Here is a 25,400-nt window from a genome sequence, read left to right as displayed (position 1 = left end):
CATTCCAAATTTGATTGCAAGATATTCTTTGTTTGTTCATCCCCTAATCTTAGTGAACCCTTAAAGTTGGTCTTTAGCATCTCCCCACAGTACACACACTGACTTACTTCTTTTATTTCCATATTACCTACATGGTGATGCCACAAATTTTTATCTCAATTCAGCCTGTATATATTCTTGTGGGATATTTACCTATGCAATTCAATAGAAATCTCATTCCGAATATTCCACTGGAAACAACTAAACAGATCCCCAAATTAGCTTTTATCTTTTCCTTCACCGCCGTCTGCAAAGTTCCACACTTCCTTCTCTATTCTCTGAACTATAAACAGCACCACAATCAATTCAATCGCTCAGACCCTAGGCCTCAACGGTCACCTCCTACAACTAGCTAGTCGTTCTTGTATCAGTTCTATCTTTTAATTTTTAAAAAAATGTTTACTGATTTTTGAGAGAGAGATCGGGGTGGGGGTGGGGGTCGGAGAGAGAGAGAGGGAGACACAGAATTCAAAGTAGCCTCCAGGCTCTGAGGTCTCAGCACAGAGCTAGACACAGGACTGGAACTCAGGAATTGTGAGATCATGACCCAAACCAAAGTATAACTTTTAACCAACCGAGTCAGGGGACCTTCTATTTCTGAAATAGTACTGGAATATGTTACACGGGTCTCACACTGCTATCACCACCCTAAACATTCCACCAAATGTTTTTTTAAATAGATACATGAGGGAATAAATCGGACAGGAAGACAGTAAAGTGCAATAAATAATGGCACATAGAGCCCTATGTTAATCATGGAATAGGTTTAATATCTTTTCCGTTTTTCAAAGTGCTTTTTCAGAACTTGAGTTTTCCTCATTCAGTGTCATGAAAATGGGTGACCTTTTCTTGTACATGCTCGCCTCTCTTCCCCCTCCTTCCCTTCATGTGGATCCCTTTCGTCTTCATTTCTTCTCTCTCTCTTAAATCTAGCCTTTCTTTCTGGGACCCACTTCCGCTTCTCCTTCCCTCTCCCTGGCCCGGCGCCTTCCCTCACAGCAAGCTGGTCAGCTCCTCTCGCTGGTAGGCGGACTCACACCCGCCCACACGGAGCCGGAGTCACGAGTCTGCCGGCGGTGAGCTACGAAGCAGGAGGCTTAGCGGGCGGGGCGAGGCCGGGGCGAAGCCGGGGCGAGGCCCCGGCTCCGCAGCGCGCGTGGGCGGAGCCAGGCACACCGTCCGCCCTTGCTATATGTGCGCCTGCGCTGGGCAGCTGCGGGGCCAGTAGGGACGGAGGAGACAAGATGGCGCTGCGGGCGATGCGGGGAATCGTGAACGGGGCCGCACCCGAGCTACCCATGCCCACCAGCGGGCCGGTGGTGGGATCTCGGGAGCAAGCGCTGGCAGTTAGCCGGAACTACCTTTCCCAGCCTCGCCTCAGTGAGTATCAGAGAATAAGACGAATCTTGTTTTTGCTCCTTACCCAGTCCCGTGCTCTCATTCACCTGCTTAGCGGGGGGAGGGGATTTATTTTTTCCTCTCTCACCGCCCCTACCCTGACCCAAAAGTCTGTTCTTAGAAGGAGATATGAGTGTACCTAACGTTTTCGTAACATAGGTAGGCCAAGGGCAAGAGAACCGCCAGGAACTTTTTCCTGGGGGTGGTGGGCTACGGGCTATTTGCCCCGCCCTCTCCAACTTCCCTAGACTGGAGCTTAATCAGGCACTTGCTTCCTGTTTCTGAGGCAAGGCCGCTTCTTGTGACTTCAGTCTTCAGCTGCCCCTGCCCCATATCATTTGGATATGTACCCTCTCCTCCCTCTGGTATAGACCTTTAGGGGTAGTCTGGAGTTCCTGCCTAGGGAGACTCTGTAATGCCATCGCTGACGTGGTCTGGCTTTTACTTGATGGAGGTCAGGCCCACAGCCAGAGGGAGATGTTTTGTGGAAGGGCTGCTCCACGGGAGGACACCTTGATATCAGAGAATGCTACAGCTGAAAAGTATTCTGCAGGTCATCTAGTCTAACGCTCTCATTTTACAGTGTGAAGCTTACAGTCTGGGAAGTACACGACTTCCAGACTTTAAATGCTTAAATGATTGGCAAAGCAGGAATTAAAATTCCGTTTCTTAATTTTCTCTGGTCCCTTTTCTACCATTGTCTCTTCATTTACTGATGAGTTAAACCTAACACGATTGAGTGCAAGGATATCCTGGGGAAGCCAAGCAGCTTTGCCCGTATTATATAGTCTATGTGCAAAGCATATCATACATATGCATGTTTAAGTGTTGTTGTGACTGTAAAAAAAACCTGCCTTAATAAACCATGTTTTAAGTGGACTACCAAAAGAAATGTTTATTTATTTATTTATTTTTATTACTAAACAGTACAGTTGTGTAGCATCAGATGTCTTCACAGCTTCCTTAGGAATTAGGGATCAGCCCTGGAAATTGACTCTTTTTAAAACCTGGGGAAGCACCTGATGTTTCCCCAGGTGGTGAGACAATGTTTGCACTGGTTAATTGCCAGAATGCCTGTTTGTGGGTGGCTCTTTGGTTAAAAAAAATTTCAAATGAAGGGTTCCAGTCTAGGGCTCTCCAGTCTGACTAATCCTATCCTGATCTATCACTAGGTCATATGACAGCACTGCAGTGAGTGGAAGAGGAAAACACAGTTGATTCCATGGTTTACTAAAATGTGCTTTTTACATTGAGAATTATCTGAATTAGAAAATGCCTGTTGGAGATTTATATAAATTAATGTTTCAAGAAATTGACAGATATTGCATTCTTATATAGATTTTGACAATAAATTTATACCCAACAATTACACATTTTATTTTATGAATTGCATTTGCATGCTTTGCTTTTCTGGGTAGAGCAGGTAAACATTAGTGACTTGTAGGAAAAGATTATAAGGGTGCAATAGTTTCCATATAATTTTTCTTTCAGTGTTAATTCAGAGAGTATCAACTGAAATAATAAAATTGTTTAAAACATGGTTGTTAATCCTTAAGAGAGATGAGTATGGTTTTTCACTATTCTTTGTGTGCTTAGCCAGCGCTAAAGAACTCCAGAGGAGAAAATAAAAAATAAAAAAAAAAAAATAAAAAAAAAATAAAAAAAAAAGAACTCCAGAGGAGATGCCTCCTGACAGAATTGTTACAATATAATGCTTAAAACTGAACCTCAGGAATCCTTTTTGTATCCTCAGTGTAGCAAGGTGCTTGACACATAGAAGGTGTCTTGTAATTGTTTGATAACCTGCATTTAAACCCCTTGTTTTAATAGTTTAGGAGATTCTTAATGTGGGTGGAATCAGAGTAGGGAGTTGGGACACTTATTTGAGTTGCCCTTCTGTGTCTGGGTTATTCTGAAAAGCATAAATGATACTGAATTTAGGCTAACAGTTAACTATATTTGAATATCATCCTTTTCTTATATTGCCATATTCTTGATTCTAGTCCCACAGTTTTAATTGCTTCTGAGTAAATATTGATTAACTTCTTAATTTTTCTAAAGATTGATTATACCACCTTAGGTGATATGTTATTATAGTAATTTAATGTGTGCTTTTTGAATAAAGGAGTGGAACTAATTCGGCAGTTCCACTGTAAAAATTCGATCCTGTTTTAAAACAGCATCACAATTATGGGTCTGTTAACGAGAAATAGAAAATGAGATATACAGCCTTGAAGTAATCATGAGCATTTTAGTTGAATTTCTAATCACAAGGAAAGAAAACTTAATTTTCTTTTAAATTGTGAGCAAAATTCAGTAATACATATAGAACTTTTATACACTGAACATTTTGAATTAGATAATCTCTATTGTTCTTAAGACCTTACTTAGATCAGAGCTAACCTTAAGTTTATTATTTCATGGTGCAGAGTTAGCCTCAGAACTAACCTTATGTTTCCTATTTCATAGAGCAGAGTTAGCCTCAGTGAAAAGTCAAGTAAAGGAATTATCAGTTTGCCTTTTTTTAGAACCTCTCAGTACCCACCTGTCAGGGTGTGGGTCTCTACTATTCTTGCATAATAGAAGATGATTGCTTAGGGTTTTTGTTTTGCTAATAAAGTGGAGGCTAGAGCACTGGATCTGGTATTATGCAATGACTGTCTAATTTTCTCTGAAAATTTCACAATCATTAAGTGGTGTTACTAGTGTTGAACAATATCATATCCTGCAGGAGGAAGAGGATGTCATCTGACAAAATAAGTGCTTCTTAAAACCTTTGTAAATTTTGATTTTAAAATATTACTCCATAAATATTACTTGATAGTACTTGCTTGATAGTTAAGGATCAAAGATGTAATGTGTTCAACATGTAATGTAAACATGTATCTATGTTGTCAGAAGTTCTGAATATCCCCTGCAGACTCAACTTACTCATCTGGGAATTTTCATAAGAGTGGTCATTATTTTGGTAAATACAAATGTTTATATAATTTGTGAATAGGTTTTGACTTTTCGTAGAGCAGCTTGATGTCTTTGGCAGCCTTACTCTAAACTTTTCTCTCTGCTTTGGGCTGTTAATAGTAATTGTGAGGAAGGCTGGGTAAACACTGTTGAGAGGTAAAAAGTAGTGTTTGGTATCATTTTCTCTGCTTGTATTTTTTTAAAATAGTTTTATTATGGAAAAGAGCTATAGTTGGTATATATAAACTGTCTTATAGTACCTGTTTGTAGTCAAAATGCTAGGAATTGTGTCACCTCTATATTTATTAAATTATATAGGAGACTAAGTTCAGAAATACAGGGTCATAGAATACCAACCTTAGAATTAGGGGGAGAAAAAGCCAAACAAACCAAAAATCCAATTCTAAGTCCGGTTCTTACATTTAGTAACAAATTTGTCAGAGCCTTAGTTTAAGTGTAGAGTGGCTTTATCAGCCTTGCTGATCTCCCAGCATTTTGTGAATCTGAAATGAGGTAACTTCTCTGACGACACACTGTATAGTGTGAAACACTCTCTAAATGTAAAGTTTGGTAATATTTTTATTTAGTTTGGGTTATAGCTTTTATTTGTTCGGTTTGTATATGTCAGTTTAATTTAAATCAAGATGTTGCTTAAGCTCTGATTTGTATCTGAAGTAGTCTCCTTGCATTTTTTAAGCTTTCCAGTGAGGGGAAAGAAGTAAGCATCTCCGTTAGATTCTCCCACTCTGCCAGTGGCTATATGCCATTGTAGAAAGACTGTGTAGCAGTAGTGACAAAATTTAGACACAAGAGAAGTATTGTCCAGTGCATTAAATAGCAACAATAACTTACTTTTTCATAGCTAAAGTTGCAGACTTGTGAAATTGTTTTGAGTGGTATAGCTACTTAAGTCTTACTAATAATTACAAGAGTGTACCAGACCACGGAAAACAACCAGTTCAGTTTTGGAATTTGAGCTGCAGTACAGAGTTAAAAGAACAAGTGGCTCTGGGTCCAGGCTATATATAAGTTCAGATTCTTGGGGCACCTGGGTGGCTCAGTCAGTTAAGCATCCAACTCTTGATTTCGTGTCAGCTCATGATCTCAGGGATCCTGGGTTCGAGCTCTGAACTGTTAGCATAGAGCCTGCTTAGGATTTAATCTCTCTCTCTCCCCCTCTCTCAAACTAAATACACTTTAAAAAAAAAAAAAAAAAAAAAGTTCAGATCCTTGTCAAGTTACTTGACTACTTATCTGAGAGTCCTTTTTCTCTTCTAAAACTTGGAATAATATTCGCTAACTCTGATCTGTTAATGGAGATTAAGTGAGAATTCCTGACAATTACTTATTAACTGTATATTGGTGGTGTTGGTATTAAACAATTAATTTGAATGGTTATTTATAGACTTTTTAAAGTATGTACATTGTTGCAAATTTAGAGACTGCTTTTGATGAAATAGAATTTTCTGTAACAGAAGTCAACTTGATTCATTGTTTCCAGCAAAAACAATGACTAGTGTTTCTTTTTCTTGGTCAGGCTTTTGCTTGTGACTGGCAAAACTTCATAATTTGAAATGAGCTTGAATTTAAACGTGAGATTCTGAAGGATCTGGTTGCGGAGGCTAAAAGTTCAGAGAAGATGCCAATCTTGGTGAAAAAGTAGAGAGAATTTTCAGAATCTGAAGAATTTTGTTGGTTACATTTTATTCAAAACAGTTGCCTCTAGGAGCACCTGGATGGCCCAGTTGGTTAAGCTTCTTTCTGACTTTGGCTCAGGTCATGATCTCACAGTTGTTGGGTTCTAGCCTTGCGTTGGGGCTCTGCGCTGACAGCACGGAGCCTGAGCCTGCTTTGGATTCTGTGTCTCCGACTCTCTGCCCCTGCCCTGCTTGTGTGCTCACTTGCTTGCTCTCTCTCTCTCTCTCTCTCTCTCTCAAATAAACATTAAAAAAATAAAGTTAAAACATAGTTGCCTATAAATCTCAAAACTAGATCCTCACCCCCAGCCCACCAGCTGAGACCCTCCTCTTATCCCTGACTAAGTGAAGGTTTTGAAAATGTGTTGTTCCTATATTTTTTTTTTTTAATTTTTTTTTTTAACATTTATTTATCTTTGAGACAGAGAGAGACAGAGCATGAACGGGGGAGGGTCAGAGAGAGGGAGACACAGAATCCGAAACAGGCTCCAGGCTCCGAGCTGTCAGCACAGAGCCCGACGCGGGACTTGAACTCACGGACCGTGAGATCATGACCTGAGCCGAAGTAGGCCGCTCAACCGACTGAGCCACCCAGGCGCCCCGTTCCTATATTTTTAAAAGCTGTGTTCTAGGAAAACATGTTTCAGATGTAGCTCCCTTTGCATTTCTACATAGCAGTTTTAGAAAGTCATTGAAAAACTGAATGTTCAAGTTCACTCAAAATGAGAAAAATTAATTTTTTTTAGGAGTAGGAATTATTTTTAAGAGTATCAGATTATTTTCATATAGTGGGGAGGATTTTCATAAAAAGCCTCTTTTTTTCTGTTTCTGTAATTTGAAGGGAATTGGATTAATTGTTTTACATTACCATCCATTCAAGTAACTTAGCTTTTTAAATTTGTGACTTGGTTTTTATTATCCAAGGTTAAAAAAGTCATTTGGGGCCCTCTGTTGAGATAATTACAATTACAGATATTCAAGCAAATATTTGGTATCAGGTTTAAATGTCCTATGAGCATGAAAGACAAATGCCCCTGATAGTGCTTTCCTGCTTCCAGCATTTGTCCCAGGGTGCTTGCTTTCTGGTTGAAGAAATTGTTTTCAAGTTTTTAACCCCCTTGAGTGGACAGACTAGTTATATTAAATGGTTTCCTCATTCTTGGAAGTCTATATTTGTGCCAAAAATCTCCATCCCAAGACCTCACAAGAAATGAAGCAAATGAAAAATTCTCAGATGACAATTTCTTAAAATGTATTTAAAGCCTTGTATTAAGTTTTCTTCATTTATTTCATTTTTTCAGCTGTTCTGATTATGAAATTTAGTTAATTCTGAGATTAGAATTATTGTCTCCTGAGTGTTCTATTTTATACCTAAATAGTGTTACATTTGACATGTTTGTCGGTGTAGGATAGCTGGCTCCTTTCTGAAATGAAGGATTTGGGTAGTACCTTATTGGCTGGTAGTTTATTCCTAGAGAATAATTTGCAGTAGAAAAATACAGGCCTCTAAACTGACAGTAACATTTTACTTTTTCTAAGAAAAAAAAAAAAAGATCTTATTTGACCTCTTCCATTGCCTACTCCCCACTTCCTAAAGTTCTTTTCCCTGTAATTTTTATGACATCATTTAATTATGGCTTTTTACCTCACAGATTACATTTTCTCAGATTTCCTTTGTGAGTTTTGTCATTTGTGTTTAAAGTTGTTGAGGACTTCCTTTCCCTTCCTTATCTACTTTGTTAAGTGCCACCTCTTATTTAAAGCATTATCTTTTCTCTTTGAAGTAAGAACTGCTAGGTTTTTCCTGTGCTCCCACAAACCCTCTATGTCTGTTATAGCCCTTAACTCTCCCCACTTCTCCATATAAAACTGGGAACTTGTGAAAGAGCTCTGCCCCTCTATGCCATCTTTGTTTTTGTGTCCTGGGTCCATAAAATAAAGTGACTTACAGTAAGAACACAAAATGTTTTTGGTTGGATGAGGATGGATTATGAAAAGTTGTACAGGCACAGGCATATTTCACAAATTCAATGAAAAGTTTTTAACTGTTTCACTGCTCCATATTATAATAGGTGCAGTAGAGAGAGGAGCTTTTTGGTAATACTACAGAGACAATTGTGGGTTGTTGTCCTCTTTGACTAAAGCTGACTCTTCTGTGTTTCTTTCCAGCGTACAAGACAGTATCAGGAGTCAATGGTCCACTAGTGATCTTAGATCATGTTAAGGTAATACCACTGTGATTATCATTTAAACATTTATGTAATTAAAGACATGGCATTAAGTCCTGTTCAGCACACTTTAAATTTTGTGTTACTGTTTTTAAGCCATTCTTTGGTCTGAATGTCAGTGCTATCTAGGAGACTAGTTTTAAAATCAAAAGACAGAATATTGGATTCCAGTAGTGGATCTACTGTGGATTCTGTTTATGGCCTAGAATTCCTCATTTGCAAAATTAAAAAAAAAAGAAGAAAGAGAAAATTGGGGAGCGGTGTCAATCCTACCTCATAGGTTTATTGAGGAAAAACAACAGTAATCTATGAATGTGTTTTATAACCTATAGATCATTATTAGCTATGTGATATCTTTTGGCTGTTGTCATAGACTGCCATGTGTTATACTTATTTGTTAATAGTATTTGTCTTCTTTACTAAATTTTAAGGTCTTTGAGTGAATAAACAAAGTTACTTTTATCTTTGAGGGCCTGACACTGGTTTTCAAGTAATGATAAACAAGAACAGGTTATCTCAGCAGTGACTGAAACTCTAAAGAACAGTTTTTACTTACTCAGTCTGTTGTAAGGATCTTTAGTTACATATTGGTTATTTAGCTACACCTATGCTTAAGAATTAAAAACACTATTACTGTTATTATAGAAAAAGAGGCATAGGATATAGACTATAATTGAATATCCTAGGGAAAGCCTCCTACCTGAGCTGTATGATCAAAATATTTTCCAAGAAAATAATTTATGTAGTATACTCTCTAGAACAATAATTCTGTATTGGTTGGTGTTGGGGTGGATTAGGGGAGAAGCACACAATTATTAGTTTGTTGGGAGAAGTAATGGTGGAAATATGTTTGACATGTGACCTCTCTGGAAGCAGAAAATAAATCGGAAAACATTTCCTCAAAGAAAGGGCAAAGTGCATTGTCTCTTCAGCTTTATCACTAAGATTATATTTTTATGCATGACAAGGTTCCTTTACAAATTTTAACCTTAAGATTGAGCATAACAAACGCATCTTCTGGCCACAGTCTCATGCTAGTCTGCAATTTGATTTAAAGCCTTAATTTATTGCACTCAGTTTGTGCAGGGTGTAGGCAGGTGCCCATTAATGTTTTGTGAAGTGGAGCCTACACTTTTATTTTTGAGGAAAAGATTGGATGCTTTCTTTTTTTTTTTTTTAATCCTTTATTTCTCCTTTTTTTTTCTATGTTAGATAATATTTTTGACTCATTATAAATGTTATTGAAAACAATTAAAAATATTCACATTTCAATTATGTTAAGCGCTGAGCTCAGAACAGAAGATATGATGGTGAACAATGGGCCCTCCCCCGTGGAGCATCATGTAGTGGAGAAGCAAATATAATACATATATATATAAATATCTAGTTAGTATTGCTATGAAGGCTAAGTGTGGGATGCTATAAGAGTCGGTAACAAAAAGGATTTTTATTTTTAAGTGTATTTATTTTGAGAGAGAGCACATGTACGTACACAAGCTGAGGAGAGGCAGAGACAGATGGAGAGAGAAAATCCCAAGCAGACGCCACTGTCAGCATAGAGCCTGACTTGGGATTCGATCTCACGAACTGTGAGATAGGACCTGAGTCGAAATTGAGTCAGATGCTTAAGTGACTGAGCCACCCAGGTGCCCTGAGAAGGACTTCAGAAAATATCTTTCAGGAAGTAATTTTAAGAGTGATCAAAAAGTTTCATTGATGTTTGCTCCAGCTGAGGAAAAACTGGTAAATATATGTAGTTGTAGAAATGGCTTTATAACACCACATTTAGAGTAGCTTTTAGAATTTAAAGGTTAAAGAACAGATAATTTTATGCAAATTGTGTCAGAAAAGAAGAAGATGGAGACTGCTCAATTCATTTTATGAAACTGGCACATCTTTGGCTTCCATACCAGACAAAGGGTAGTAGTGGAAAAGAAAAAAAGACAACTATCCTCGCTTATAAATACGGATTCCAAAATTTTTAATAAATTTTTAATAGTCATGTATTGGAGATTAGCAAAAATGAGTATGTAAAAAATCCATAGAATTGTGACAAAGTAGAGTTTGTCCCATTAATACAAAGATAATTTAATGTTAGGAAATATATCAGTCATTTAGCTTAATTCAGCTCATTTATGGATCAAACTAGAAAGTGCTTGTGCTCCTCTAAATTAATAAAGAAAAGGTGATAAAATTACTCATTTCTACAAAAACAAAAGGTTTTAACCTCTTAAAGGATATTTACCATAACCTACAGCAAACAACATACTTAAGGAGAGACTCGAATAACATTCCCATTTAAATCAGGAAAAAGCTGAGGATGCCTAGTTGTCACCACCATTTTCTATCTTTGTACTTGGAACCTGACCAGTGCTGTGGCTAAAAGAAAGAAGAGTATAAAGGTATTAGAGGAAAGGCACAGGTGTCATTATTTCTTGATAATACCATTAACTAAAACCCAAGTCATTCAGTAGGCAAACTACTAGAAACAATGGTGTAACACAGAGTTGCTGGATACAAGAATCAGTCTATAGAAATCAGGAGTGTTGTATGTGGCAGAACTCCTTATTTACAGAAAACCTTAAAACTTTGTTGGAAGACAAAAAGGAAGACTTAAAATAAGTGGAGATTCCATGTTCATTAATGAAAAGACTCAGAATAGGCAAGATACTGATTCTTCTCAGGCAACAGAATCAGAGAGAAATTACAAATAAAAATTTGGTGCAGGCATAAGCAATTGTTATCAATGGAGCAAAATTAAGCTCCCTCAAACCAACTCTTGTCACAGTGCAGATTGTGACTTGGTAAATGATAAAAGCAGCATTGCAAGTCAATGGGGGACATTTTGTGCTGCATAAATATTTTTGGGGTAATTGGCTTTCTATGTGAAAAAAGAATAAAAATGAGAAAAAAAATGGATACCACAAACAAAGGCAATTGGATTAAAGTTAGCCTAAACCTGAAAAACTTACTAGAAGACAAAATTGAAGACTATTTGTACGACTTAGATTAGATGATTTTCTTTCCTAAACCAGACACAAAAGGCACCAACATAAAGGAAGACAAGTTATTTTCTTACATAAAAAGTTTTGATATGATACCATAAAGAAAATTAAAAGACAAGAAACAGTAGAACCACATACTTACAGAAGGATTAATATCCAGTACCTATAAGACTCCTACAAATCAAAGAAAAAACAGATCCATTTGAAAAGTGAAGAAGGGATATAAGTCAATCATAGGTAATGAAGTCTTAATTGTCAATGGAAATGAAAAGCTGTTCCATATTAGGAGAATCTGGAAAATACATATTGAAAAGATGCTATTTTTTACTTCATTAAAATGGCAAAAATTAAAGTTCAAATAATAAAAGATTGGCACAAATACAGGGAAAAGATAGTTTTGTATACTGCTAGGGAGATCTTAAAAAAATACAGTTCCTTTGTAGAGTAGTATGAAAATTTAGAGAAAATGGGCACAGCCTCTAGCCCATCACTTGGTAACCAAATACCTTATGGAAAACCCACTTGCATGAGGAGCTGCGTGCAAGAATGCTCTTGTAGCATATTTGTAATAGTGTAAATTTGGAATAACCTTGAATAAAATGTGGTGTCATTTGATTTTAACTACATTTGTTTTGTTTTAACATTAATTTTGGGATGCCCATTTATTCACATGTTAGCATCCCCAGGTGTCTTATGGGTACCTGCGTGGCTCAGTCAGTTAAGTGTCTAAGTTGGGCTCAGGTCATAATCTCATGGGTTGTGAGTTCAAGCCCCATATCAGGCTCTGCTCTCAGCGCAGAGCTCGCTTCAGATCCTCTGCCTCCTTCTCTCTCTGTCCCCCCACTCGCATGTGCTCTCTCTTCTCTCTCAAAAATAAAAACATTAAAATAAATAAAATTTTTAAAAGAGTGTTTTAAAATCAGTGATGCACCATTGTTTAATGGAGAGATGTTTTCCTTCACATCACACAGGGAGCGATGCACTTTGCAATAGATTGTGTTGATAAAAGAGGTAAGTATTACCATGACAGATCTAAAACATAAGATCAAGTGAAGAAAAAGAAAAGCTTCAGGATGATATATATAATACGTTGCCATTTATGTAAACAAAACACTAAAATATATTTCTGGGAAATCTGCATTTTAAAATATTAAAAGTGGTGGGGGGTGCCTGGGTGACTCAGTTGGTTAAGCATCTGACTCTTCGTTTTGGTTCAGGTTATGATCTCAGTTCATGAGTTGGAGTCCTTTAGCAGGCTCTGTGGCTCTATGCTGACAATGCGGAGCCTGCTTGGGATTGTCTCTCTCCCTCTCTCTATGCCCCCTACTCATGCATGCATTCTTTCTATCTCTCAAAAATTAACTTAAAAAAAATAAAATATTAAAAACGGAAGAGGCATACATACTTGGTTAGGAGAGTTTGAGGGGGAACATTTATCTTCTTATTTTCAGTTGGCATTTTTATCCCCTCCCCACAAAGTATAAGGGTGAGTACACACACAACCCAGAAATAAACGTCAGTTCTGAGTACTGGGAATGTGGTCATTTGTAAGTTTTGTGCCTTTCTTTAGTTTCAAAGTTTAAGACATATACACAGAGAAGAAAAATTTAATTGCTGTGTTTTTATGGATTTAAGACCTTTCTCTGTACCTTATGCTGTGTTTACCAGTATATGTACCAGGTGCTAAGTGTTTAAAGAATGTAAACTACCTGACGATGTTATAAACTCTCAGTATATACCTTTGGGGGAGATTTTACATGCATACATGCTATGATGGAGATAGAGCATACAGAGGAATTTGGGGAGCTTTTAAAAGTTGGTTATTGATCTTTTATTTTTTCTTATACAGTTTCCCAGATACGCTGAGATTGTCCACTTGACATTACCGGATGGCACGAAGAGAAGTGGGCAAGTTCTAGAAGTTAGTGGTTCCAAAGCAGTGGTTCAGGTAAGCATCATTTTCAAAACCTGGCCAGTTGAACAAAAACATTAAAGGACACGTCTTGTCTTTTCTAGCAATTATTGAGTAAGTATATCTTGATTACTGGCTATTGGTAGAAAAAATTTTTTCTTGTTGTCTTGCCAAATGTCAGCATCTATATTCGTTCTAGCCCAATAGCTCCACTGATAAATGGCTTTTTTTTTTTTTTTAAATAAAACAAAGCAGATAATCACATGGAAAGAGAAAGATGAAAAGACAGAATTTATAGCTTATGGGATGAAACCAAAACAAGATCTGAGTTTGTTTATTTCATTGTCTTGTATAATACCTAGTTTTTAATGTTACCAATTATGAGAAATGCCAGTTTTCTCAAATAACATGTTCCTCTAAAAAGTACTATAGAGCAAGGATCAGCAAAATTTTTGTAAAGGACTACATAGTAAATTTTTAGGCTTTGTGGGGCCACCTAAGGTCTGTGTTGCATATTCTTACTCTTCCTTTCTTTTCCTTTTTTTTGTTTTTAAACACTTTAAAAATGTAAACAACATTCTTAGCTTGATGGAGTTGGCCTAGAGGCACAATCCTTGGTTTAGAGGTTGGCAGTTTGGTTCATCACCAGGGACATTTCTCTGTTTATTATGAAAATACTATGCATTGATGTATTTTACTTTATATAGGCTGTTTAACAGACAAAAATAATATTTAAGTACTTATGATCTAAATCCCTTTTACTCTTCTGATTACTTTTTCTTTCTCAATAGGTATTTGAAGGGACTTCAGGTATAGATGCCAAAAAAACATCTTGTGAGTTTACTGGGGATATTCTCCGAACACCAGTGTCCGAGGATATGCTTGGTAAATGGATATTATGCGTTGTGAGCAGAGATCTGTTTTCTTTTAAACATATTTCCATGGAGTCTTTCTTAAAAATTATGACTGTTTGAGTCATAGTCCACTCTGTACTGTCTTGTTACTGTTTTACAGGTAGGGTATTCAATGGATCAGGAAAACCTATCGATAGAGGTCCTGTTGTACTGGCTGAAGACTTCCTTGACATCATGGGTAGGAGCAATAAATGGATTTCTGTGTTTTGAAGAAAATAGCCTCTATTTTATAATATCTTTGTCAGAGAGTGATTTTTTTTTGATATTTTAAGTAGACAATGTGATACATATTAATTGTATTATTTATTTTTTTTCTAGAAATCTTAAAATTTTATATAAAATATTTTAAGATATTATAAAATATCACTAGGGTATATCTGAAATATAAATAGCTTTGAAATGTAAAGGATTTTGAAATTAGGATTTCTCTCTTATTTATTTTGTTTTAGGAACTTGAGTTCTGCTACCATATATTTTGTGTCTACAAAAGACTGGAAATGTTACTTAATGGAAAAGTTACTTAAACAATTTCAGATTTTTAAAAATAACTGATTCTTTAAGAGTAGAAAGAAATTATTTATATGGCTATAGTCTTAATGTATTAAATGTTATCTTTTGGAACTACTTTAGGCCAGCCTATCAATCCTCAGTGTCGAATCTACCCAGAGGAGATGATTCAAACTGGCATTTCAGCCATAGATGGCATGAACAGTATTGCTAGGGGGCAGAAAATTCCAATCTTCTCTGCTGCTGGCTTACCACACAATGAGGTGAGAACTAGGATCTGTTTTGTGTGAAATTTAACAAGGGAGATTTTTTTTTTTAATGTTTTATTTATTTTGAGAGCTTGTTATTGCGAGTGGGGGGAACAGCAGAGGGGAAGAAAGAGAATTGCAAACAGGATCTATCCACACTGTCAGTGCAGAGCCCAATGCGGGGCTCGATCCTACAAACTATGAGATCATGACCCGAACTGAACACTCAACCAACTGAGCTACCCAGGCGCTTCATCACAAGGGAGAATTTCCAAATGCTTCACTGTTAGTAGGAAACCAAATAAAGGGTTTTCAGCAATACTCACTTGTACCCATTGCCCATTTCAACAGTATTGTGTTTTTCATGCATGAGGTTTATCTTGCTTACTCTTACAAATCTTTGCAAAAAGTACAAAAACTTTTTTGGGTAAAGTCCTTTAGAACATCGTTTCATTTATAATTCCAATTTCAAAAAGTTTACGATAAAAACGATTTTGTTGTAAAAATTTTAGATTTCAACTCAGTTCGTTTATACTTGTCATCAGATTGCAGCTCAAATCTGTCGCCAGGCTGGTTTGGTAAAGAAATCCAAAGATGTAGTGGACTACAGTGAGGAAAATTTTGCAATTGTATTTGCTGCTATGGGTGTAAGTATAATTTTTTTGTTTTAATATGACATATAAAATTAATTGTTTATGTTATTAAAACAGTGCAGAAACAACACATACATTGTTGGATTTATTTCTAGGTAGAGAAGTTGCAATTTGGCATTTTGGGGTAAACTCAGGATTAAAATTTAGCACTTGACTGCAAAATTTAAGAATAATTTTCTCTATACCCAAAGCAGGCTGTTTTTACTCTGTTGGCTTTTGTGAAATTTTGGGGAGTACTTGAAACTTTAAAAGAAGGAACAGTGTAGATCCATAGCTTAGCCTTCATCAGAAATAAATACTGAGAATTTTTCTTCTCCCTGCACTGATGAAGTCATTGTTATTTAGGTAAACATGGAAACTGCACGGTTCTTCAAATCTGACTTTGAAGAAAATGGCTCAATGGACAATGTCTGCCTCTTTTTGAACTTGGCTAATGACCCAACGTAAGTAAATAGAGCTATTTCTTTCTGCTCATTCAGGCTTTAGATCAAAAATGTTACTAAGCCAAGGGAAGTAAAACGTTACAGTGAAAGCAACATGGGGATAGGAATGGCAGAGCTGTGTTTAATTAAATTCAGCTCTTCTTGCTGGCTAATTGGCTTTGGGCTAATCACCTTGGCTCTGAAGTTCAGTTGTCTCTCTCATAAAATGTGACAAATAATACTTGTCTCATACTGTTGTGCATTTTAAGTGAGATAATACATATAAATTACCTAGTACCTAGTAAGTGATCTTTTCCTCTTACTTGAGAAACCTAGCCCTTGCCTATTTCTTCCCTCCCTGTTTCTCTCTGTTTTAAGAACAATGTAGTTCTGAGAAATTAGGGGCCCGTTTCTAAAATAATCTAACTTTGTAGCATTAAGTAATTCTTACTATAAAAATATATAAAATAACTGCTTACTTTAGAACTTTTAAAGTAATAATTGCTTTATCCTCTGCAATCTATTTAAAACTTTGAAGGGAAACTGTACTGTTATTTCCAGAATCATGTTGTTTAGTCTTTGGCCTTTTAATTTGAGTAACAAAGGACTTAATGTTCCATTTCAGTATTGAGCGAATTATCACTCCTCGCTTGGCTCTAACCACAGCCGAATTTCTGGCCTATCAATGTGAAAAACATGTATTGGTTATCCTAACAGATATGAGTTCTTATGCTGAAGCACTTCGAGAGGTAACTTTTTTCTAAAAATGGATTATTTTTCAGAGTTATCTTGTCTCTTTACAAGTTTTTATTTTTCTTTAATCATTTTTTTTAAGCTTCATCACTCACATATTAGTAAAATACCTTAATTGGAAAGGAAAACACAACTTTTTTTTTTGTTAACCTAGTTGAAATTATTATAGGATAAGATTTAAATTATTAGCCTAGTTATCGTACTGTAACCAGCTCCATGCATTTAAGACTTGATTCTAAAAGAGAGCAAATGATGCAAGTTGTTTATTCAGTTATTCTCCTAGGATGTTCTTTGTCCAGATTGTCAATTTTTAACCCTTTTCAGAATTTCATTCTTAATAATGTTAGTATTTAAATAAAACAGCATACTCTGATAGCACCCTCTTTAGAACTTTTTCCTTCAGAAAACTCAGTGTTTTTTTAGGAACAATGTTAAGATTTTCGTAGTTACCACCCAGAAGTTTGGGGTGTTTGTTCTAATACAAGTTACTGAAATTTTGAGTAAGTTACTCTTTTAAACATGTAAAAAGGGAAAAAGGACTTCTGAAGAGACATGCTGTATAAATACCCAGCTTCTTAAAATTCCCTATGATCCATCACCATATCTCATTCTATTGCAGTGCTTTTTCAGCATAGGAGTTTTTTTTTTCCACCCATCACAGACCAGTACTTTTTTAAAGCACAGTTAAAATGAGTTATTAGCAAATTTTAAAGAAGGTATAAACTTACAAGCCTGGAATTTTACTTTTACTAGATTCAACAGATGTCAGATTGCCATCAGTTTTTTAAATACTTATTCTACTTTCTGTGTTATCTCATTACACATTGATAAAAGCTGGTCTGCAGACCATGCTTTGAGTACCACTACTGTAGCACACTCTTTTGGAGGTGCCAAAGTAACACCTAAAAGTTGGGCTTAATACTTTAGAATTCTTGGTGGTTGTAGGTTAATATATATGCCTATATTGTAGTGTGCATGTCTCTAAGAGAAAGACTATAACTATTCTTATTTTGTGTAATGAATGGACTCCTGGCTCTGTTATCTTGGGAAATTATTTAGCCAACCCTTGATTCCAACTGTAAGCTGGAGTTAACAGCATTACCTTCCTCACAGGATTGTTGTGAGGATTAAATTAAATATGTAAGCTGCATCAAATGATCCCTGGTATGTATTTCCTTTCCTTTTGACCTTTTCAGCATTAGTTAGCTTACATAAATATGGCAAGATCCGTGGCATGAAATAAATCTTGTGAACTAAGAATGTTCTCTTAGTTTTAAAATAACTTCCTTTGATTTATAGAATTTATAGATTGATTTATAGATTTTTTCTAGCAACATATTTGAAGATTTGCATTATGGTGATATGACTGTAGCAAGAAAAAAGAAAAACTTCTGCCCCCCCCCCCCCCCCAACATATTTGTTACAGAATAATCTGAACTTGTGTTGCTAGGTTTTTAAGTCATCTTCTAGAGACTATTTAAAATTAAAAGAGGATACTTCCCACATTGTAATTGGGCATGTTTAAGAAAACATGTTCTAACTAAGCTTACTTTTCATATTCTGGTATGTGATATTCTCCTTCTTGACTTACTGTCAGGTTTCAGCAGCCAGGGAAGAAGTTCCTGGTCGAAGAGGTTTCCCAGGTTACATGTACACCGATTTAGCCACAATATATGAACGTGCTGGTCGAGTGGAAGGTAGAAATGGCTCCATTACTCAAATCCCTATTCTCACCATGCCTAATGATGGTAAGCTTTTGGTCTTTGAATTATAGCACACCTAATCACTGTAAGAACTTGATTCTAAGACAGAAGAACATTTACCTTTTTGAGTTGAAATTCTGCCCCCCCCCCCCCAAAAAAAAGTTTTTATTTAAATTCCAGCTAGTTAACATACAGTGCAATATTACTTTCAGGTGTAGAATTTACCCATTTCCCCCCACTCCCCACCTCCCCTCCCATAACCATCAGTTTGTTTTCTATAGTTAAGAGTTTGTTTCTTGGTTAGCCTTTTTCCCCTGTGTTCATTTGTTTTGGAGTTGAAATCCTTTTGAGAGTTTATCCTTCAAGAGTTTAGTGATTTGTTTCTAAATAAAATTTTTCATTTGATAACTGCCTATAATAATCATCCTTTTGTGGAAGAAGAAAAACAATTTTCTTTATAATTAAAATTTTCAATTTTCATTTATTAAATTACTACTGGGTGACTGCTATTATTGGGGACACAGATCTAGATATAAGGAATTCCTTTTGTGTTTTTAATTCAGTCTCTCTTTAATGTAAGTTACTTGACCTAGTTGGATATTTTTTATGTATGTGTACTAGTAAGGTAGCTTAAGTGCCAAATGAAGAGCACAAATAAGAAATGCCACAAGACTTTAGAGACAGAGTGATCACCAAAGGCTGCTTAAAAATGATTCTGTTTTAGAGGGGGAGGCAAACCATAGGAGACTCTTAATGGAAGGGAGGTGGGTGAGGGGACAGAGTAGATGGGTGATGGACATTAAAGAGGGCACTTGTTGGGATGAACACTGGGTGTTATATGTAAGTGATAAATCACTAAATTCTACTCCTGAAACCAATACCACACTATATGTTAACTAACTAGAATTTAAATATTAAAAAAAGGACTCTTATTTTGTGAAAGTACACAGTGCAATGCCTGTGTGAGTGTATGCTCGGGAGTGAAACCATTCAGTAGTCCTCTTCTGTTACTGCCTTTTTGTCCTTACCTCCATGCTTAAAAAGCACTTTTACAAAATATTTTCAGAATCAGTAATAACTCACTGTAAGCACTGTTTTCAGTGTTTTATAAGTATTACCTTATTTGATCCTCATAGCAGTTTTGAGGTAAATGTTCTACTCTGAGGCACAGGGAGGTAAAGTAACCTATTAAAGTTAAGAAGTGATAGCTTTAGAACCTAGACAGTCTGAATTTATAATTCACACTATACTGCCTCTCACATGAAAATACTTGTTCCAAGAAAGTACCTACAAAATTACTTTATGCATTTAACCAACTTAAAAACGTCTTGCTTTGTGGAACTTTATTGGTGCTGCCTGCATAGTGGTGGTTTGCTTGTCTAACATTCCTATACTTTCTGTGTTGAAATGGTGCATATCCACTTGAAATAGCTTATGAACGAAGCATGTTCTCTCAGTATATATTAAATTGGTAAACCTCTGCCAGGGAACTTTGTGTTTAAAATGGAATTTTATTTATATTTTGGAGAGAAATAACTAGGAGACATGGTACTTTTTCTGAATGCAGCTAATTGACCTTAAATGCCCAATACATGTCTAACTGTGCTGCAACTCTAAATAACGCCAACCAATATGATAACCTCTAGCTACATTTGGCTGCTTAAACTCTAAAGTTAATTAAAATTAGGTAAAATTTGAAATCAAGTTTTTTGCTTACATTAGCCACAGTTCAAGTGCTCAGTAGCCACATTAGGCTGGTGACTACCATATTGGACAGCACAGATATAGAACTTTTCTATCACAGAAAATTATTCTAAAGAGCACCATTTTATGTAATGCTATAGGTAATGTACTCTCACTTCTTGTGGGTTTGTTCATATGATATGGACACTTTAATGTCAGATGTTTTCCTCTGGTAGATATCACTCACCCCATCCCTGACTTGACTGGATATATTACAGAGGGACAGATCTATGTGGACAGACAGCTGCACAATAGACAGGTATTTGACATTTGAGCAGTGCTGTCAATCTTACAAGTCTATTCTTCAGTTTCTCTTTAGTGACTTTGACTTTGCTTTTAGGAATTATTTTGTCAGAAAATGTCAACTTGAATTGTTTATAATACAGCTATAAAATTGTCATTTTTCTATACTTAAGTCCTATTGTGGACAAGAATGCCAATACTAAGAATGAAGTTTCCACTTTTCTTAAAATGGAGTCAGAGTTCTCAAAGAACTTTCTTGGGTATTCTATTCCATAATAGTATAATCTACCAGTCTTATTATTAATACAAAAAAATATATGTTTCTATTTTTTATTGCAGTATCAGTGACAGTACATTTTATTAGTTTTAGGTGTGCCAAGTAATGACTTGATACTTACATGTATTGCAGGGTGATGACAGTAAATCCAGTTACCATCCATCAATACATATAGTTACAAAACACTTTTTCTTTATGATGAGAACTTTCAAATCCACCCACCTGGCTACTTTCAAATATGCAATGCAGTATTATACACACTGTAGTCACCACGCTCTGGATTACATCTTTATGACTTACTTGTTTTATAACTGGAAATTTGTACCTTTTGACTCCCTTCACCCAGCGCCCATCTCAGGCAGCCACCAGTCTCCTTTCTATATCTGTAAGCTCACAGTTTTTTGGGTTTGGATTTTTTAGGTTCCACATATAAGTGAGAACATAAAAGTATTTATCTTTTTCTGCCTGACTTATTTCACTTAGCATAATGCCTTCAAGGCCCATCCATGTTGTAAATGGCAAGATTTTTTTTTAATGGCTGAATAATCAAAAAAAGATTGATGGTTTTGTAATAGATGTGGCTTCTAATACCAGCTTTTGGGTGGAATTACTTACTGTTAGTTAATCTTTTTATTTCATATGTGATTATATGAATCACATAGAGCTCAGAAGGCTATTTAGATTTGATACTGTAGGCAGATGTTGAAAATTCTAGTTTTTCAATATGCTCTTGTACTTTTTTTTGTAGGTTTCATTTTGAGTTTGATTCTCAAAAGAAATACTATGCCGTAAAGTCTCACTTCCTTTTCTTGCTAGGAAAAGATATTAGAACTTAACTAGGAAACAAATAATGCAGTTTTATATAATTTAAGGGATAATAATGAGTTTCAAAATGCTTCTTTACTACCAGTAAATCTTGAATTTTGTATTTAAATGTACTTTTTTTCCTCATGTTCTGTGCAAGATTTACCCGCCTATTAATGTGCTGCCCTCTTTATCACGGTTAATGAAGTCTGCTATTGGAGAAGGTATGACCAGAAAGGATCATGCTGATGTATCTAACCAGCTGGTATGTATGTCATCTTAAGGATGGGGTTTAAAGAAATGAATACCTTTCTTAGTCCATTTGCTGTCTTACGCCTCTTGTCTTTCTCCCATATCACTGTACTTATCTCCCAATCCAAGTAGAACTTTAATAAAGGTTGCATGTGTAGAATATATAATCATTCATTAGAACCAAGTCTTTTTTTTTCCCCCAGAGTATTCCTGAATGATACTGTAATTTCTTACTTAAGATCTTAAGCAATCACCAGAACACTAAGGGATACAGCTTTGTATATTCTGTGAAGTCCTTGGTTTTTGTAGTTGTATGAGATTGTACACCAAGCACCATAAAGAAAAATACTTTTGACCTTAAAGTAGAAATGGTAAGCCTAGGAGCACCTGGGTGACTCAGCCAGTTGAGCATCTGATTCTTGATTTTGGCTCAGGTCATGATCTCATGGTTTGTGGGTTCGGGCCCCACATTGGGCTCTGTGCTGACAGCATGGATCCTGCTTGGACTTCTCTCTCTTCCTTTCCTCTGATCACACTTTCTCTCTCAAAATAAATAAGTGAACTTTAAAAAAAAAAAAGCAAACCTCATACCGCAAATAGTTTTTCTGAACTTTGAGATGGATTTCTTTGTGGTATGAGTTCTGACTTCACATGCTATTAAAATGTAAGCTCATTGAATGTTGAGGAAGTGTATGTTTTAGAGAATATTAGTAGTGCCTATGGACTGCATGCCAGAAGACTCCTTTCTCAGTGAGACTATAATAATATTTTTCTTATACTTTCATATGAACTTTATGTGAATTATGTTTGTAAATAATGTGAAATTCCTTCTGTGGTCTCTTACATGAAGATAGGTATAGAAATACTCCTAAATATATAGCCCAGATTACTGTTAACATTTATAAAATCTTATCCCTATTCATATAAGCATTTCTTCTCTTTAGTATGCATGTTATGCTATTGGTAAGGATGTACAAGCCATGAAAGCCGTAGTTGGAGAAGAAGCCCTTACCTCAGATGATCTTCTTTACTTGGAATTTCTGCAGAAGTTTGAGAGGAACTTTATTGCTCAGGGTAAGATGACTGTTTTCTCACAAATATAAAAACCTCACATATAGTTTTGAAGACTTCTTTCCCAGTCTGGACAATTTACATTGGTCTCTACATGATTTTCCTTCTGAGTAGACAAGAGGTTCTTCCAATTGTCTATCATGTCTTTTTGCACTTAGCCCTCAAGCTCCTTCCCCTTTGCCTTCAACTCCATTATCCATTCAGCTCCCATCTGAATTTTTCCTTCTCTTTCACCTGGCTTTCTGCTCTGCTGCCTCCACTGCTGGTTCTCCTTCCTCTTAACCCCTCTGCAATGATCTCCTCTTGCTTTGGGGGTTTGGGGCTTTTCTGATTCACTTATTTTCATCTCCTTTTCTGATATCTTATCTTCCTCTTCCTTCTCAGAGGCTTAGCTTCCTGTTTTTTCTGAGCTTTTTTTTCCCTCTAGATTTAACTTTTTTCTTATGCTGTTGACTAAATTGCTATGTAGGATCCTCATCCTCTTTCTAAAGCTCTAATCCCACATCACCAACTAGGATACTTTTCTTTATGCTGCCATCTCCTCAGGCTTAGCATGGTCAGAACCCAGAGTTTTTTGGGGTTTTTGTTTTTTTGCTGAACACCTGCCTAGCAGTTCTTTTTTCAGTTTATCTATCTCTTGCATGAGCATTGTCCTACTGAGCCCAAGCTCAGTAATTGGGCATTATTCTTCACTTTTATTCATTTATTCTCCAGTGACCAAATATTTATTAATTTGTGGTGTTCTTATTTAAAATATCCTAAGCACGGAGCCTGCTTGGAGTTCTCTCTCTCTCCCTTTCTCTCTGCCCCTCCCCTGCTTGTGCATGTTCTTTCAAAATAAATGGAAATAAACAATAAATAAGATATCCTATTCTGGTTTCATTTCCATTACCGTACATTAGTCCAATGTTTCTCAAATTTTAATACACTTTTGAATCAACTGGGATCTTGTTAAATTAGACATTCTGATTCAGTAGTTCTAGATGGAGCTAGAGATTCTGTATCTGGACAACTTCTTGGGTAATGTGGATGCTACTGATCTCTGACCACACTTTGCATCTTAAGGCCTAGTCCATACCCGTTTCCCATCATCCTAGTCATCAGTGCCAGCTTTTTCATCACTTTTCCTGACTCTCTACGTCTCATTGCTAGAATAAATTTATTATTAATTTTATTGATTGTCCCTCTAGTAAAAAAGGCTCTATAATGGTTTTCATCAAATAGCACATGTAGGGTTTTCAAGCTGTTTTGATTGGTCTCTCCTTTGCCACCTGCTAATGCTGCTAATACTCTATATTTGACCTCAGTGGTACTTACAACAAATGTGTTTTCTTTGGAATAATGCATCACGCTATACACTTAGGACCTGTGCACTCTTCTATGTATGTGATGCATTTTTTATTAACATTAAACCCAAAAAAATGTAGATAATTTTTTAATGCAGAATCATAGTACCTTAAAAAGATTAAAATGAAGTTCTTTTAGTAGAGAAAAGAACCCAGAATTTCAGCCACTCTGATTCTTCAGGCAAGAAATGAAATTTATTTGAGGATAAGAGTGATTCTGCTATTAAAAATAATTAGTAACAACTTTGAAAATGACTGACCTATTCAGGGTATTTAGTTGACATTTAGGGTTTCTCAGTGTGTACAACCCTCCCTCAAATTCATCCTCTGTTTCTAGAAAAGTGCCTTTCTTGTAATCTCTGGACAGAATACTGGGTCTAGTTTCCATTGCTCCAGGTATTTAGGATCCTACCCAGTTATCCAAAAAGTTGTCCCCCCACACACCAGACTGCCCTCTCTGACCTGCAGGCCTCTCTCCCTTTTCTCTGATTCCTGATGGTACTTAACTGTATCCTCATTTACACATTCGGTTGCTTTCAGTCTTAGGAGACCTAACTGCTTTGTTTCTGTTTTTTTTGTTTGTTTGTTTGTTTATACTCGATGCTCACAGCCCTACTGTGCCATAAATAATGAATAACACTGATAAGTGGTAAGTAGTTTACCGTTACTCATTCAATCTCATTTTTTTCTAAGGACCTTATGAAAACCGCACTGTCTATGAGACTTTGGACATTGGCTGGCAACTGCTCCGAATCTTCCCCAAAGAAATGCTGAAGAGAATCCCTCAGAGCACCCTGAGTGAATTTTATCCTCGAGATTCTGCAAAGCATTAGCTGCTACTTTATCGCTGGCTCGATACACTTGTGAAATAGTGTTCTGTTTTCTTTATTCCTTTTGCACTCCCTAATCCCCCATCTCTGTGTTGGAGTTTGCCTTGTTACCCTGTAATTAAAAACAAAGAATAGTAACATGCTGTGCCAGTGTTGCAATGTTTTAAACTTCTAACAGACTTTAAAATATCCCCTGTTGAGAAAACCCAGGTCATCAGTGCTCTTTTTAAAGTAGCTTCAGGGATGGAGGTGAATTTTTCTTACTGATGTGTGTTTGTACATAGTGGTACAGTTAGTTGCCTAATAATGTCTTCATTATTTGGGTCTCCTCTACCTTATCTCTCAGCCCCCTCAAGAGTATCACTGTCTGAAATTATAACGCTTTGATCTCCAA

General features: G+C 36.2%; 1 protein-coding gene across 1 annotated transcript; it reads left to right on the top strand.

The window, feature by feature from the left end:
- Positions 1 to 1,204: 1,204 nt before the first annotated feature.
- On the top strand, positions 1,205 to 25,144 carry ATP6V1B2 (ATPase H+ transporting V1 subunit B2). The gene is made up of 14 exons (XM_042934667.1): positions 1,205 to 1,419; positions 8,265 to 8,320; positions 13,178 to 13,276; positions 14,032 to 14,125; positions 14,255 to 14,332; positions 14,785 to 14,924; positions 15,455 to 15,556; positions 15,908 to 16,005; positions 16,610 to 16,733; positions 18,335 to 18,485; positions 20,360 to 20,442; positions 21,668 to 21,772; positions 22,704 to 22,833; positions 24,870 to 25,144. Exons 1-14 carry the CDS (start codon positions 1,284 to 1,286, stop codon positions 25,007 to 25,009), a joined length of 1,536 nt encoding a protein of 511 aa, XP_042790601.1. The 5' UTR covers positions 1,205 to 1,283; the 3' UTR covers positions 25,010 to 25,144.
- Positions 25,145 to 25,400: the final 256 nt, after the last annotated feature.

The sequence above is a fragment of the Panthera leo genome, chromosome B1 (assembly GCF_018350215.1).
Source record: "Panthera leo isolate Ple1 chromosome B1, P.leo_Ple1_pat1.1, whole genome shotgun sequence".
NCBI lineage: Eukaryota > Metazoa > Chordata > Mammalia > Carnivora > Felidae > Panthera > Panthera leo.
This window is presented reverse-complemented; position numbering and strand designations above follow the sequence as displayed.